General features: G+C 35.0%; 1 protein-coding gene across 1 annotated transcript; it reads right to left on the minus strand.

Annotated features, from left to right (window-relative positions):
- Nucleotides 1–14949: 14949 nt before the first annotated feature.
- Nucleotides 14950–17594, minus strand: LOC105962942 (tetraspanin-8). Its single transcript, XM_012987290.2, has 2 exons — nucleotides 16841–17594; nucleotides 14950–15497 (listed from the first exon to the last, which is right to left on the minus strand). The coding sequence occupies exons 1-2, from the start codon at nucleotides 17333–17335 to the stop codon at nucleotides 15189–15191; spliced, it is 804 nt and encodes a 267-aa protein (XP_012842744.2). The 5' UTR covers nucleotides 17336–17594; the 3' UTR covers nucleotides 14950–15188.
- Between the last annotated feature and the right edge of the window lie 892 nt (nucleotides 17595–18486).

The following is an 18486-nucleotide window of genomic DNA, read 5'->3' on the forward strand; positions in this document are numbered from 1 at the left end:
AAGGCTTAAGTGGCCTGAACTTTCTTCATTGAGAATGGTACTTCACTTTACCTTTCAATTCAAGACCCACTTTCTCTCTCTCTCTCTCTCTCTCTCCACCGAAGCATTTGAAATCCACTCTCTCTCTTCTTCCCCTCTATAATTTCGGCCATCACCACCATCCCCTCACCAAGACTCCATTTTTACTCAAGCTCAAGCCATAAAACCATCTCCAATCCAACCCACCTAAAGAGGAAATTCCAAGAAAACCCGAATGCTTGCAAAACTCTATAAATAGAACCCAACACCCAAGTGAATTTTCGTCTTCTCCACATATCTTAAAGCTCTTAAGAAAATATCCTTCTTCCTTCTTCTCTTCCTGAAACACGTTGTTATTTTATACAAAAGTGTTTTTAACTCTCTTTCTTTCAAACTAAATTTTAGTTATTACTTAGTGGGCTAAGTGTTATGACTTAGTGGGCTAAGTAGTGATTAAGTGGGTTTAATTGTGGATTTTATTCTAACCTCCTAACTAACCCACTAACCCATTTTTTCTTGAGTGCTTTTGTGGTTGGTTTTCTTGCAGATCATGGGCTGAGGAGTGGAGGCTTGGCAAGTCTATAAATACCAAACTCAAGACTCAAGAAAAATACAGATTTTCGAAGAAACATAGAAAGTGCTGAAGTGTTAATCTTGAATATTTTAGAGTGTTTCTAGGATCTGTTGTACGTACTCTTTATGAGTACATTCTTTGAAATCTAGAATTTTTAATATTTTTCTTTTAGTATCTAGATTTGATTGTAAGAATGATCATGAGAATGATTCATTCATAAGGAAGAAGTTTTCGCACCTCTTCTGTTTGTATTCTTGGAATACTGATTTTTAATATATTTTTCCGTCCTGTAAAGGGCAAGTTCACAAGTCTTTACTTGTGAACATTTTTAATTCTGAGCGTTGTCTTTTAATCTTTATATTTCCGCTGCATGTTGTCTCAAGTGTCACAACATTTCAGATAACATCTCTGTATAATACGAATTCGGGACCATAAATTCTTTCAATTGGCATCAAGAGCCAACACTTGACGTATACTAAGTGTTTGTTCCTATTTTTTCAGAAACGAATTCGTGATGGATACTCAGATGACTGCTTCTATGCGACCTCCTGTACTCGACGGCACAAACTACACCTACTGGAAAGTCAAGATGAGGGCATACATCAAAGCCATTGATGAGAGAGCCTGGAGATCTATTCTCACTGGATGGAAGCCACCAACTATCACAGATGCGAATGGGGATGTGTTTCCAACACCAGAATTACGGTGGACACCAGATGATCTTGCAAATGCTAACCAAAATTCAAAGGCGTTAAATGCAATTTTCAATTCAGTAGATTTAACAATGTTTAAATTGATCTCAGTGTGCAGTTCTGCGAAGGATGCTTGGGAAGTTCTTCAGCTACATTGTGAGGGATCAGATAGCGTCAGAAGAACCAAGCTCAGATTACTCTCTTCAAAATTTGAGAGATTGAGAATGGAGGAAACTGAAACAATTTCTCAGTACAATGAGAAATTGATTGATTTAGCTAATGAATTTCAATCCTTAGGTGGCCCCTTGAGCAACGAGACACTGGTGAATAAGGTATTGAGAACTCTTCCAGAAAGGTTCAGCATGACGGTTACTGCTATTGAGGAGGCTAAAGATACATCATCTCTACGGCTGGACGAATTAATTGGTAGTCTAAAGTCTAGAGAGATGAACTTTGAAGATCAAAGAAAGGAGAAAGGAAAGGCCATCTCAAATGCACTCCAGGCAGAATTAGAGAAGGAAGATGTTACTCCGGAATATGATGATGATGCAAAAGAATGTCTCAACAATGTGGCATTTCAGATTCAGAAATTCAATAGGGCGTACAGACGAAGTGGAATCAAGCCCAGACAGTTATTTCCAGAAGGCTCTCCGCAAAATCGACAAACTCAGCCACGGAACAGATCTATTCCACAGAGAACATTTCCTCAAACACCTTCTCAAAACAATTTAAAAAATTCTTCATTTATTCGTTCAAATTCTGAACCACCTAACTTGGATCATATTAAATGCAGGGCCTGTTCAGGATTTGGACATTATGCTAATGAATGTGCAAATACCTTGAGAAGAAGAGGAATGAGTTTGATTTGTGCTGTCAGTGATGAGGAGGAAGAACAATCTGAACAGACAGAGGAACAGCAATCCTCCAAACAAGCTCTTTCTGTCAGATATCTCACTGGAAGTGCCTCTGAAACAGAATCACAAGGAGTCTCTCTGGATGCTGCAACACTTTCTGAAACACTTTCAGTAACTGAAATTTCTGAGTTAAGTACTGATCATTATACTTGTTTAAACTCTATTTCTCTGAATGCAGCAGAATCCTGTAATGAAGCAGTTAGTGATGAGGAAGAAATGTGTAAAAAGCTGATCAGCAACTTGGAGAAGAAGACTCAAGCTCTAGATGCAGCCAACAAGGAAAATTCTTCTCTTAAAGAAACAATCACACATTTGGAGGTTGGTATCACCAAGAAGGATCTTGAACTGGCAAAGGTGAAAGATGAACTCAAGGAAGCAACTCTAGCAATTAAAAGGATGAATACCGGCACAACTAAACTCGAAGAGATTGTGTCACTGGAAAAGTACAACAAAAAGGAAGGTCTAGGGTTCAAGAAACAAGTGAAGAAACACAAGCCAGTGAAGAAGAAAGAAATTGTCTTTGTCAAAGAGAAGGGTTCAGATGGCAAGGAATCCAGAAATTTCACAGTCACCACTTCAGAGTCCAGAATAAGGGGATACAATTGTCATTATTGTTTCTCACCAGGACATATTCGTCCATTTTGTGAAAAACTCAGTAGTGACAAAATGTTGTACAAAATGAGCCACATCACTCCAAGGAACACCTCAAAGAAAAAGGTAGAATTTACCAAAAAGGAGTGTAAAATATGGACTCCCAAAGGTAAACTTTGTGCAAAGTAGTATACACCTCTTTAAATGCTAACATTTCAGGTTCATGGTACTTTGATAGTGGATGCTCTAAGCACATGACTGGAACAAAGGAATTTCTATCAAACTACCACACACTTAATGGAAGACGTGTAACCTATGGAGGAGGAGCTAAAGGCAAAGTGGTGGGACGTGGAACACTCAGTATTGAAGGACTCCCAAAACTTTCAAATGTCCTACATGTTGAAGGATTGGGGTCAAACCTCATCAGTATCAGTCAATTGTGTGATGATGATCTACGTGTAGAATTTGATAAATACTGTTGTTCTGTGTTTGATAATCAAAATCATTGTGTACTTACAGGTTCCAGATCAATGGATAATTGCTATCAAACAGGTGACATCATCTCTTGCAAGAGCTCAAGAGTAAGTGAAGTAGAGCTGTGGCACCAGAAACTAGGACACACAAACTTCAAAAATCTGAAGCTGCTCAACAAATACAATGCCATAAGAGGAGTACCAGATCTCAATATCAAGGATATTCCTATATGTGGAATGTGCCAGAAGGGAAACCAAACCAGAGTACCACACAAAGTGTTGCAACACGTTGGTACCACTATTTGTTTTGAACTTGTACATATGGATCTTATGGGTCCTATAGAGGTAGAAAGCCTAGGTGGTAAAAAATATGTCTTTGTATGTGTTGATGATTTTTCAAGATATACTTGGGTGTATTTTTTAAGAGAAAAATCAGACACTTTTGAGGTGTTCAAAAATCTGTACAGGTTTGTTAAAACTCAATTTCAAGTTTCTGTTCGTAGAATCAGATCTGATCATGGAAAAGAATTTGAGAATGCTTTATTTCTTGCTTTTTGTAATAAAAAGGGTATAAAGCATGAATTTTCTGCTCCAAAAACTCCTCAGCAAAATGGCATTGCTGAAAGAAAAAACAGAACCATCCGGGAAATGGCTAGGGTGATGATGAGTGCAAAAAATCTGTCTAAAAGGTTTTGGGCTGAGGCTGTCAACACAGCCTGTCACATCTCAAATCTTGTGTATCTAAGATTAGGGTCCATGATGACTTCATATGAAATTCTTTATGGTAAGAAACCTAATCTAGAATACATGCATGTGTTTGGATGTGTCTGCTATGTTCTAAATGATAGAGATCATCTAGCTAAATTTGATTCAAAGAGTGATTTGAGTTTGTTTATGGGATACTCTAACAACAGTCATGCTTATAGAGTATATAATCTAAGAACTCGAACCATTATTGAATCTGTAAATGTGGTATTTGATGATTTTGCTGATCTCCGCAGTAAAACAGCTGAAGATGAAGTTGATGACTTAATTGCTGAAAGAGAAACAACCGAAGAAGTCACTTCTACCACAGATGATCCAGATACAGATAGTCCAGGTTCAAGAGAAGAAGGTGCTGAGCCAAGTGTTACCACATCTGACTCAGTACATCCTCCAGAAACTGAATTGCAGCCAACCTTTGATGTCTGCAGAAAGGAACCCTCAAGTAGAATTCAGAAAAATCACCCATCTACTCAAGTAGTGGGAGATATCTTTGATGGAATGAGGACCAGAAGAAAAGAGAGAGTGAATTACAGAGATATGGTAAGATTTGCAAATTTATCTTCTGAATGTGCACTAACTAGAACCACTTGTTTTGTGTCTTCAGTAGAACCAAGGAATATTGGAGAAGCTCTGAAGGATGAATTCTGGGTAAATGCAATGCATGAAGAGTTGAATCAGTTCATCAAAAATGATGTGTGGTACTTAGTTCCCAGGCCAAACCATGTAAATGTGATAAGAACTAAGTGGATCTTCAAAAACAAAACTGATGAAAAAGGTACAGTGGTTAGAAATAAGGCTAGGTTAGTAGCACAAGGTTATACCCATATTGAGGGTATAGACTTTGATGAGACTTTTGCTCCAGTAGCTAGAATTGAATCTATTAGATTACTTCTTGCTATAGCCTGCTTTCTTAAAATTAAACTGTATCAGATGGATATCAAAAGTGCATTTCTGAATGGGGTTTTAAATGAGGAAGCATATGTAGAACAGCCCAAGGGTTTTGAAGATTCTGCCAAGCCCAATTATGTTTTCAAGCTTAAGAAGGCACTGTATGGTCTTAAACAAGCTCCCAGAGCTTGGTATCAAAGACTCACTGACTTCTTACTTGAAATACAGTTCAGCAGAGGAGAGGCAGATAGAACCCTATTTGTTAGAAGAACTAATAATCATATCATTATTGTTTAGATATATGTTGATGATATTGTTTTTGGCTCTACTTGTGCTAACCTGTTACAGTCTTTTGTAGATTCTATGTCTCACACTTTTGAAATGAGCATGGTAGGGGAGTTGAATTACTTCTTAGGACTTGAAATCAAACAGACAGGTGAAGGAATCTTTGTAAATGAAAAGAAGTATGCTCTCAATCTGGTCAAAAGATTTGAATTGGAGTCAGCCAAGCACATGAAAACTCCAATGGGTTCAAGTCAAAAGCTGTCCAAGGATGATGTTGCTTAAGATGTTGACAGCACTCTTTACAGAAGCATGATTGGAAGCCTTCTGTATCTAACAGCAAGCAGACCTCACATTATGTTTAGTGTTTGTGCGTGTGCCAGGTATCAAGCTAATCCAAAAGTCACTCATCTTAAAGCTGTGAAGAGGATTATTAGGTATGTTGCAGGTACAATAGATTTAGGGATTCAGTTTTTCAAAGACACTAATACAAACTTGATAGGTTTTAGTGATTCTGATTGGGCTGGAGATATTAGTGACAGAAAAAGCACCTCAGGTGCATGTTTCTTTTTGGGGAATAATCTGGTTTCTTGGTTTAGTAGAAAGCAAAACTGTGTATATCTTTCAACAGCTGAATCAGAATATGTAGCTGCTGGAGGATGTTGTGGTCAACTAATTTGGATGAAACAAATGTTGGGAGATTATGGGTTGACCAGTGATACCCTGACCATATATTGTGATAATTCAAGTGCTATTGACATTTCAAAAAATCCTGTTCAACACTCACGAACTAAACACATAGATATTAAACATCATTTTATTCATGATATAGTTGAGAAAAATATAGTGTGCTTAAAGTACATTCCTACAGAAGATCAGTTGGCTGACATCTTTACAAAGGCATTAGATTATGAGAGGTTTTCTAAACTCAGAAAATCTCTCGGGATGTGTACTCAATAAACATGTCCTGAAATATGTTGCAGCACCTCATCCAATATCTTAAGCTGCAACATAATTTACTGAAGTTTAGCTTCTTTAAATAATGACTTCACTGTGATGAATTACTTTCTAAATAAGTAACTGGAAGTATTTCACCTTGAAACGTGATCATGCTTCATGTAAACATTTAGGGAATAATTATACTCACATAAGTCAAACTCCTCTATTTTGATAGTCATATCTTAGTAACTGAGGAACCTTCAAACTGAACACTTGATCATGTTCCATGTGAATTGTTTGACTTGAAAATAAGAGTTTAAAAAAAAAAAAAAAAATCTATGCCTGTTAGCCAATTCATTTTTCTCACACTATTATTCATTAATAAATATGTTTTTATTTTTGTGAATATTTCATGAGTTTTACGGATTTTTTTTTTGAATTATCCCTATTTATATGGGTCATGGGTACATGGGTTAGTCTTTTATTTTCCACCAAGTCCACTCCTTATTGTGCCATGTGTCACGGTGTGCCTTAAACTGCCAAAGAAAGTTTTATTCTCCTTAATCACACTTTCTCCAAGAAAAACGCACCCCACTTCTTCATCTTCTCCACTTCGAGTTTTCTCAGCAAAAATTAGGGCTTATAAATTTCGTGCTTAATCTTTCAAAAATTCACACTTTCAAATCAAAAGCACAAAGAAACAATTTTTTATCTACTGTATCATGGCATCTCCACCTAGAAATCCCCTTCCAGCCGAAGATGATGTCCACAACGATGCTGCAACACCTGAACCAGCAGACCCAAATCTGGCCATAATCGTTCATCCGGTCAACCTTGATGCTCTTCCTATCAGCTACATTGAGCCCGGAGACGAGCTGAATCCGATTGATCCAGACAACTTCGATTTCGTGGGTCCCTCTTCCACTGCCGAAAGATTTCCAACTCGCCGGTCCAAGCGCCTGAACCCCTTCCCAGATCTCAATACTGCTGGGCCACAATGCCGGAGGGGAGAAAACTCTCCCAGAAGAGGAGGCAGAGGAGGAAGAAGAGGAGGCAGAGGTGGCCGTACTCCAGTTCGGCCAAACCCACCAAGAGGCTTTCATTTGGTGGATGAAGAAACTGATGATGAAGCAGGGGATCCTACTTTTGCAGCACCAGAGGCTCAAGCTTTGTCCTCTAGCTCATCTGAGTCATCATCCAACGACTCACCTCCCCCAGCATCAACTCAGGGAGACATCTCAGCCCAGCATGGCAACAACAGCCTCTCAACCTCCTGTTCCTGAAGGTGTTGCTGCACATGTTCCAGAAGATGCTGCTGCACCCACTGTCTCAGCAAATGTTCCTCACAATGCTGCTGAGGATGCTGCTCCTTATCAGGATGAAGAAATGCCTGATTTTTCTGGGATGTCTTCTGCAGAGCATGTTGACATTCCCACTGTTGATGCTCAGGATTTCACCACTACTGAAGAAACTCCATCAGGACCTCATGAAGATCCTCTGGAAACCCTGGCAGAAGCAGCAGTTCAAGCAGATGCAACACCTCCTCAGGCTGCAGAACCGGAGAAAAGTGATGACAGCTGGGAGGTTCCTCTAGCTGCTTTTCGCAAAAAATTGCCCTCATCAGATTCAGACAGTGAATCTTCTGAAGACTCTTCTCAGCAGGAAGAAGATGTTGTCCCACCTGCTGCATCACCTGAACCAGCATACATTCCAGATGAACTGGAAGATTCAGAAGATGAGGACTCCTCAGAAGAAGAAGAACCAGACTTGGATGGGAAGAATTTGTCAACCCCTTTTGAGGTACACAATGCCTTCAGTCCTAATTTTTATTTTGAATCTGATTCAATCTTGAGTCCTCAAGTCATGAATTGTTAATTCATTGAGGAAAAGAAAATTTCCAAGGAAGAGTTTGATAGGCATAGAATCATAGCTTTTCTTCATCAAAGAAATATTCTTAGCCTAGTTGAGATTGCCTGCTCCTATGATCCCACTGTTGTGAAGGAATTTTATGCCAACTTGCAAACCTCTTTTTTAAAGAAAAACTCTCCAAACTTTGGCAAAGTTTTTGTGAGAAATTCCATCTTCTCTTTTTCTCCCAAAATTATCAACTCTCATTTACAAACTCCTACTGTGATTGATGAGGATAATTATGGTGATTTTACTGAGGTTTGTAAAGTTATATCTGGAAACCGTTTAAGAAGTTGGCCTGCACACCCCAGAAAATTTAAGGTTTCTCAACTCACTGCTTTTTACTCTGTCCTGTTTAGACTCACAGTGATGAATTGGATTCCATCCAAAAATGTCTCTGTGGTAACTAAACCTCATGCAGTGCTCATGTACAAATTGGGGATGGGATTACCAGTTGATTTTGGCAAACTTTTCTTTAATACTATAGGTCATCTTGCCCAGAAAATTTCACCCTCTACTCATCTTCCTTATCCCTCTCTCATCTATTCCATTTTACTCTCTCAAAACTTGGGCCAAGGTGACTCTGAATATCTTCACACTCCACAAGGCATGATCACTGTATCTAAAAATTTTCTAAGAGCTCCTCATGTCCAAGATCTTCCCTGGAATGGAGATAATTTTCTCTCAACTGAATCAGGTCAAAATAATCTGGCTACTGAAGGTGTTGCTCCTAATGTTGACAACACTTCTAACATTCTTGTGTCTGTTCCTAGAGATCTTCTGTTACAGCAGCTTACTCACTCTCTAGCTCAGATTACCTATCACCAGACCATGGTGGACATGCTCCAAAAGGCTCTTTCTGATCAAAAAGGGGGAGAACAAGGTCATGAAGCTGAAGCTGAAGCAGGAACTTCCCACCCTTTGGATGCCAGAGGCAGAGGGCAAGGAGTTAATGAAGAAGGAGCAAAGAATGAGGCTGAAGAGGAGAGCCGTGGATCCAGTGCAAGTGATGGAGGAGCAGCAGCTGACACTGAGGAGACTTTGGATATTCTACTTTAAATGTTTTCATGAACAATATTTTTTTCTTTTTTGTTCTGTTTTTTATTTTCCCCTGAACGTTTTATTAGGACTGCACTTTGATTATTTCTTGTTTAAAGTTTTTGTTGGACTATCTTGCTGAATTTGTTTTGAATTGATCTTTCTACATTATTTTTGGTATTCTAAAATTCAGGGGGAGTTCAAGCAATATCTCAGGGGGAGTTCTAGCTAAAATTTAGTTTTGATCAGAAAGTTAAAAAGGGGGAGTTTGAAACACGTTGTTATTTTATACAAAAGTGTTTTTAACTCTCTTTCTTTCAAACTAAATTTTAGTTATTACTTAGTGGGCTAAGTGTTATGACTTAGTGGGCTAAGTAGTGATTAAGTGGGTTTAATTGTGGATTTTATTCTAACCTCCTAACTAACCCACTAACCCATTTTTTCTTGAGTGCTTTTGTGGTTAGTTTTCTTGCAGATCATGGGCTGAGGAGTGGAGGCTTGGCAAGTCTATAAATACCAAACTCAAGACTCAAGAAAAATACAGATTTTTGAAGAAACATAGAAAGTGCTGAAGTGTTAATCTTGAATATTTTAGAGTGTTTCTAGGATCTGTTGTACGTACTCTTTATGAGTACATTCTTTGAAATCTAGAATTTTTAATATTTTTCTTTTAGTATCTAGATTTGATTGTAAGAATGATCATGAGAATGATTCATTCATAAGGAAGAAGTTTTCGCACCACTTCTGTTTGTATTCTTGGAATACTGATTTTTAATATATTTTTCCGTCCAGTAAAGGGCAAGTTCACTAGTCTTTACTTGTGAACATTTTTAATTCTGAGCGTTGTCTTTTAATCTTTATATTTCCGCTGCATGTTGTCTCAAGTGTCACAACATTTCAGATAACATCTCTGTATAATACGAATTCGGGACCATAAATTCTTTCACTTCCATTTCGAAATTATTAGTGTAGGAAGCTCAAAATGTCTCCTCATTTCCCAAAAGAAGTTTCTTCAACTATAAGTGTAAGAAAGCTCTCATTTTTCTTCTTCCTTTTCAATTTCGAAAATTCCCTAATGTTTTCTTCTAATTTTTTTTTATATAATTTCTTCAAGGTTCTTGTAGTGGGTTATTCAATCCACCAATTCCTTCATAGTCCCAAGAGAAACTAGGTGAGAATTCCATATTCTTGCTACAAGTGATTCTTCACCAATATTATTTCTTTTTATTCTCCTTCTTTGTTCTTAATGGCAAAAAATTTGGGATGTTATAATACTTTACTTGTTTATTGTTAGATCATCCATGCATGTAAGAATCTAAGATTTAAATGATATAATCTTGAAGAACTAAGAATAATATGATAATTCAATTTTTATGTATGTATATATATACTAGACCTACGTGATCTTAAGGAAACTTCGATCCATGGTTTTCGTAAACCTGCGTGGTAGAAGAAAGTACTTGATCCATGGTTTATTTATAATCTATATGTGCTATATTTAAGGATATGTTTCTGTGCGTATATGTATCGACCTACGTGGTTGTAAGTGTACTCCCTTCGGTTCGAGGAAACTCGCAATCCATGGTTTATGATCTATGAGTAATAAGATAATATACGAAGATCGAGAACAAGATTAATAAAAATTGAATTTTATGTGATGGAATTGTTGATATCGAATATTTTTGGAAAGACTTTGAGGAAATTGTTTAAATTGCTAATGCATGTAGTAATTACAAGAATGATTATTAAAAACTCTTAATCTTATCTTGCATGTGAAGATCTAGAAAGAAAATGAAATAAATGGAAATTTGATGCTATTTGAAAGAAAACTTCAAGTCTCTTGAGAAAGAGGGCTTGAACTTTAAGTAATGAAACTTGGAGGTAGTAACTATAAATAACCGAATGCTTCGAGCTACTTTTGCTATATGTGTAAAGTATATGATCTATGCTCTTTGCTTGAGTTGTTATATCTCTTACTTGATTTTGTGACTAAACTATGTGACTTTGTGAAATATGTGCAAATATGTGTACTAATATGCTTATGTGTAAGCTAACTTTGAATATGTGAAATTAAAAGTATGTACTAACCTCACTTGCACGTTTTCAAAGTTGGAAAATCTTGTAAAACTTAGATCGAATAAGCACGGGGTATGAGGGGCCGGTACCCAAAAAATGAGATGAAGAGATTGTCGTTTGATTCCACTTATGAATCAGGTGCCAAATAAATGAAGGCTTATTGTCTAATGTTTTGCTTGATTTTCCAAAGGATATCCGACTAAAGAAAATGATTTTCTCACACTTTGAATGAGCACTTGAATGAATGTATGGATGAATGGTTCTTTTATGTATACCTACTCTTATTCCTTATGAAATGATGAAAAGAAGTTCTAAGAGGTAAATCGAAAAGGTCTAAGAGGTAAACCGAGAAGGTAAATATAAATCGGTAAATTTTATTAAAGAAATGGTTATTAAGATATATGTATACTTGTATACGTATTTATATGTATGATTAATGATTCCTTGTCTAATTGTATTTGATATTCTATAGAATTCTCACTGAGTCTCAAAGACTTATATAGGTGTTGAATTGTTTGTAGGATTACCCGATTTCGAGCTCGAGGATCGTGGTTGAAGTTGAGTTCGTGGATCGGGAGAATAGTTCATATGGAGGCGTGGTGGATTTTCGGTGCTCTTAATGTATTTAGGAGGTTTTATTTGTACAATTTTCTATTAAGGATATTCGACATCGTTTTAGGTGTTTATTATCGTTCTCTCCCGCCTATTGGAGTAACTTACTATTGATGCATAATATGCAATGTTACTTAGGAGTAAAATTACCTCTTTTGATATATGTTATGGCAAGTTTTCCTAAAAACCTTATAAAATGCCCATCGGCTAGTTATGTGTTATGTTATGTCTAGTAGTTTGATAATTCGTGTTAACCATCTCTTCTATACTTTACTGCATGAGATTTTACATAATCATAGGACTCTCTGTTAGGTTCATTTTGATAGGTCTTTTGCATTATTTGGATAAGCCATGAATTAATTACGAATTGTTTCCCGAAACTGCTCTAAAACAGATTCATTGTAGTATTTACGATATACTACGAAGTTTTTTTCAATCAAACGGATTTATTCTACTTGTAATGGACTCCTCACTCACTAATGTGATTTGGTATAGAATTTTGGTATATTATAAACAGTAAGAATTTATAGCGAATTTTCAAAGCTCCCTCCCCTGTTCTGGATTTTCAAATTGTACCGTTGCATGTCTTTAATTATTTATCTCAAATGGCTTATGATATTTTAAAATTGTTTTCAAGGAGTGATTTAGACCCATATGAGAGTATGTGGTTAAATTTTCAAATTCGTTTCACTAATTGTTTTAGAGAAATTAATTTTCGAAATTGATCTATCCAATTTGTCTGAAATTTCTCTCTTTACTCTTGATAATTTAAATTACTAGTCATGCATGCCTCTTTTGTGATATTTGGTTAAGTTTATATGATATGGTAATATGTGGACACTCTACTCTTCCTCTGATTTTAAGAGAAAAATTTATGCGTAACTTTCTATTTGTAGAAGGTGATTTTTAAAACGAGCATTCCACACTCATTATTTTCTAAAAGTCTTCCGCTAGCATATTATAAATTACTAAGTAAGTGTAATTAGAAAAGGGGTGTCACAAGTCTGGTCAGCACATGAAGGATTTGCACCCACCAGAGCACGATTATTCTCTTTCACAATAGCCTCCATATGCTTTAACAACAATAATTCTCAAACATTGAAACCAGGTCGTCATCGTCCGAGAGAAGACACTCACTATAATCTGTAAGAATATACGTTAACTTAATATTACGTTTGTCCAACTGTTTCCATTTAAGAATCACAAACTCCACCAGTTCTTACCAAGTAAAAGTCTCCGAGCATCTTTTGATTGCAATTAAACCTCCAAACCTCATCAAAACCCTATGTATGATATGCATATGTACAATAAAAACACATTAATCGACTATGACCATATTAAATCGACTACATATTTACATAGCTGAACAGAGCATGCATTGCTCTATCAGAGCAGCTCCAAAAACATCACATTCCCTCCATTCCAGAACGTCTTGTGAATACAAAAACAGACTAGTTTTACAACAAGTAGCAGCGCATCATAAAAAAGGACTATGATTTAACATGGGATCATAAAAAAAAAAAACACTACGCACGAAATCAGAGTTAATTAGCTAAGGGGGTTTTCTCTGATTTTTTTTTGGAGGGTTTTTTTTTTAAACTACATTTACTAGATTGGAGGGCCGGTTCTTGCTAATTTTCCCTTAGATTGGAGTGTTTGAAAGTGGTTATCTTGCAAATAGTATTTTTTATGTTCTTGTGTTTTAGTGGGCTTGCGTGTTTGTGTTTCTTTGAGAGTGTTATAGTATTTTCACAAGGGTATTAGTAGAAAAAAAAATAATTTATTCTTCGCCAAATTACGAGAAAACCCTTGAGGTAAGGTTTAACTAAGAAAATTTGCCTTATGTTTGTGTAATTATAAAGATCTTCTTATGACCTGTGTTTGACTGTTTAAACTAACAGAAAATGTATTTTGTCCATTTTACCTTTCTGTTATTTGAGAAAAACAACAAAGGATAAAATTAGGAGAACCTCCATGAGGTAATGTCAAATTATGAACCAAGGTATTTTGCTAGAGAATTATGCAAGAAGCTTGTTCGAGTTATTAAAAAAATATTTAATAATATGAAATATTTGTAACATAAAATTAATTTCATATAATAAAAAATATGTAAAATCGATTTCATTGAATAAAAATTAAAAAAAAAATGTAAACAAAAAAGTTACAAAAAATAATATTTAATGTTACAAGATATATTTTATTATTTTTTTATATATATTTAGTTTTAAAATTAAAAATAAATATATTTTTCAAATACGTTACTATTTAGCTCCCAAGTAATTAATATGCTTACATGTATCACATGTTAAAAGGCAAAAATGATATTTTCAAAGGAATATTCCATGTAATAAAAAAGATTATGTTAATAGTAAAACCGCATAAGACTGTGTAAGAGGGTAACATATCTCATGGGTTTTTTTATAATTACTCAAACATGAGGGGAATTTTTGTAATTAGCAAGGTTGTAAAAAGCGGTAATCGGGTCCGAGTCGGTTAGGCACCGATTCACGATTAATCGGTGCGGTGGTGATTAATCGGTGATAAATCGGAAATAAATCGGTTTTTAAAATTTAATATAATATATTTGTAGATATTATTTATAAATACTCAAAACATACATAAAAATATTTAAACATAGTTACATCTCCATCATGTATATATTCTAATAACATAATAAAAGTTTAATAATAATAAGATCATAATACATAATTATCCTAATAAAATATAAATAAAAAGGCAATTTTTTTTTGAATTTACATACAAGAAGCATTCTTGGCATACATCATTAGTTCTTTAACAATAATAATTAACATAAATAAAATAAAGCATAAACTCCTTTTTTATTAAATTAAAATCCCAACTTTTATTTTGATTTATAAAAAATAAAAATAAAAAACCGATTTTTGAACGATTTTTTGCCGATTTTTGCCACCTAAGTTTGACCCGCCTTAAAGGTTTGACCGCCTCAAACCGCTTCACAGGCAAAAAACCGATTTTTCAAACCTTTACACTAAAATCGTAAAGGTTTTGGACTGCCTCCGCCTCGGCCGATTTTTAGAACACTGATAATTAGACATTACCTCAAAGGTTTCTTGCAATTTTCTCTCTAGTCTTACTATACCTTACATTTTTTGGGTTTGTAGCCATCCTTTCATTGATATATGAGATGAAATATATACTTAAGAGAAAAAATAAATTTGAAAATATCAATTAAGTTACGAACTAATACATCTATAGACTATAATTGCTTCACGTAAATTACAACAATACAAGCATAGGGTTTAAAATCGGCAGATACTCGAATAAGTGCAATTACAACAATTGTTAGATTCTATCATATCAATCTATTGAAAATTTTCTCTAAAGAAGCTTATATATTAAAATAAATAGAGCATACTAAAGAAACAAACAAGTAGATTCATACATGTCCTTTGTGCTTCACATAGCCATTGCGGTTGTTACGGAGAGCACAACAACCAACCGAGTAGACGAACACAACAACAACAAGAATGCATATGTTGATGAGAGCGAGTAGCCTCCATTCTCTCTTTATGTTGTGGAGAACAGCCGTTTTACACGAATCACACTCAAAGCATAGCTCTTTCTGGACGTTGCTCCATGTCTTGCAATCCGGGTTGGGCACTGCTGGACCCGTTTTAGGCATCGCCCAATATGTTGCGTTCTTGAACTCTAACCCGCAGTAGCTCGGTGGTTTGCAACAACCCGACTGTATGTATGTAGAGGGAAAAAAATAAAATGTCACATCTTAAATATATATAATTATAGAGAAAAATGTACATGAACCAACCAATACTGTCATAAGTAAAAATGTGCCAAATTGACCTTTTGAAGGTTTATTCAAAACCAAATCTAGAAAAATCAAGTTTGATTTCTTCATTAATATTTTCTCTTTATGTAGAGGAAATTTATTTCATATATAGAATATATTTCACAAAACATTAACTAAATATAGCACGAATTTACTGTAAATTCCCTTACTGGCCGTCATATTTGATCAAAATAAATAGGGTTAAATAAAAAAAATACCCCTATACTATGGACTTTGTATCATACACCGCCCTCTACTACACATAAATACAAAAAACCCCTAACTGTTACATTTTTTTTCAAAATCTGACTAAAATGCCCCTGCTAGCCTACAAATATAAGGGTTTGTTTGAGCAATTTTCCACTATATTTGTTTTAACATTTTTGGTCAATTTTACTTGGGAAATTTTAGTAGTTTTATTTTTTTCTACGAAACATCTAATTGCTTAGGTTTTTTGTTTATTTCCTGAATGTAACCTTTTATTTTTGTCATTTTGAATTTCTTCATTTTTTTCTTAAATGTCTCTTGATAGTTCAAATTCACAACAATCATAGGAATGTAAAGATGTTTGTAATCTTAGGATGTTTGAACTACCGGAAGACATTTAATAAAAAAAATGAAGAAACTTAAAATGACAAAAATTAAAAGTTTTATTCAGAAAATTAAAAAATATAAGCAATTATATGTTTTGGAGAAAAAAATAAAAATACCAAAATTTCTCAAATAAAATTGACTGAAAATGGTAAAAAATATATAGTGTAAATGGCTCAAACAAACCCTTATACACACACACACACACACACATATATATATATGCTTTAGAAGAGGTATTTTCGTCATATTTTTGAAAAAATGTAACAGTAGGGTTTTTTTTTTATCTATGTGTAGTACAGGGGATATATGATACAAAGTTTATAGTACATGGGTGTTTTTGCATTTAACCCAAATAAATATTGGTAAAAAATATTGCACTTATAAATAAATAAATAAATAAACCTCCCTACTTATTAGTTCTTACATATTTTCCAAAAATGCATATTTGTTTAATTATTTGAACAAGTAATGAACACCAAAAACAATGCCAGTATTAATGAAATATTTCCAATAGATTTATGATATATAACGTTGACTGGAGAATAGAGCAAAAGAAAAAAGAAAGAACAAAAGCGTTGAATGGAGAATAGAACAAAAGAAAAAGAAAGAATAAAAGCAAGGAAGAGAGAGAAAAAGCAGCAGCGTACCAGAATAGGGGATACATTATGTTTGTAAAAGTCCTCGACCTTTCCAGCATGAATGTTTGTGCATAATTTGACATCAACCAAACAACTTTTAATCTCATCCCAATTTTGTGCATTAATCACATACTTCTGAAGCCATCCTGAGTAGTCCCCAAGCCTGTGATCTCCCACAACTCTGTGAGACAGCGCTGTTCCAACACCTTTATTCGTTACGATTATGGTGAAAACCGTAAAACAAATGAGGCAAAGAATGAGTAGAAACAACACAAATAGATACATCCATAATAGTAGAGATATGCGGCAGCAAGACCCCACCAGCCCTGCCAGAGAAACCACCATAAGTGCACCGCCCACCACGAGTAGAGGCGTTTTCAGAACCTTTTGGCATGGACTTTCCGGTTTTACGTTAAACCAAAGGGAATACCCAATGGCAGAAATCGCCATCACAAGGGTCAAGATATTCAGCACTGCGATCATCCCATTACTCACGCGAGCCATTTTTTTGACGAAATAATTAAAAACAAGAAAATGATGAAAATACAGAGAAAAATAAAAATTATTTAGATCCCTAATAAATGATTTTGAAAATGGTGTTCTTTTTTCCCATTTCTTCTCTTTGTTTGTATTGTGTATTGATGAGGGTGAAGGTTTTGACGAGAGAACGGCTTAATTATCAGGACCAATTAGAGAAATAGGGAGAAAACGGTTCTTCAGAGTGAGTTGAAGTAATTTTGGCACATTTATCTTTGGAGTTTGTGTCAGTCTTCAAAAAAGCCGCAGTGTATTAATGTTTGGGATGTAGGGCTTGTTTGGGGTAGATTCGAAAACTCGATGGTTTTTATTACTCGGAGTAACTGACATGTGTAGAGTGAGGGTTCGCAACAATTGTTGCAGGGGCCCGGGAGACAACGTGCCCACCTGAAAACCTCGGACATGGAAGGAATGACGTGACTATTTATTACACAATCCATTAGGATGATGACATGTGTGAAATTAATGGTTGAGTATCAGATTCGATTTTCCCTTTCTTTTGAATACAACAACCCATAAAATTTTAGATTTAGGTATATATCATTAATTTTTATTATCTATATATATATCTATATATATCTATATATATATATATATATATATATATATATATATATATATATATATATATATATATGGCAAATAGGCCCATGACAAGGGCTCTAAATTAAAAGAGGGACATCCTACTTTTTTATATTAAAAAATCAAAATATATCCATCTAATTCAAACTTATTTGCTAATAAGGAAAAATCTTTCATATATACCAAAATTACCCCCAACTCCTTGAACCCATAATTCAACTCCAATTTCTTAATTTACACCCTAATTTGGCTCAATTTCACCAATTAACCAATTTTGAGCGCCACTGCCAGTCAGCGGGCGTTGACTTTTTTTTTTGGACAGTAATATTAGTAATATTACTGTTTTGGCATTCAATATTACTGTCACAGACTATAATTTTCTTGTTAACATAGTAATTTAGGGAGATAAAAAATAAATAAATAAAATAAGGGAGCAAATTTGTAGCGGACGCCCCATTAATGCTAAAAAAACAGACAACAATTGCAACACGCCACGTGGAAAACATTAGGAGTAATGAAATATTGGGTTTATTATT

Source organism: Erythranthe guttata, chromosome 9 (genome assembly GCF_056151865.1).
Source record: "Erythranthe guttata isolate IM_541 chromosome 9, IM_541, whole genome shotgun sequence".
Classification (NCBI taxonomy): domain Eukaryota; kingdom Viridiplantae; phylum Streptophyta; class Magnoliopsida; order Lamiales; family Phrymaceae; genus Erythranthe; species Erythranthe guttata.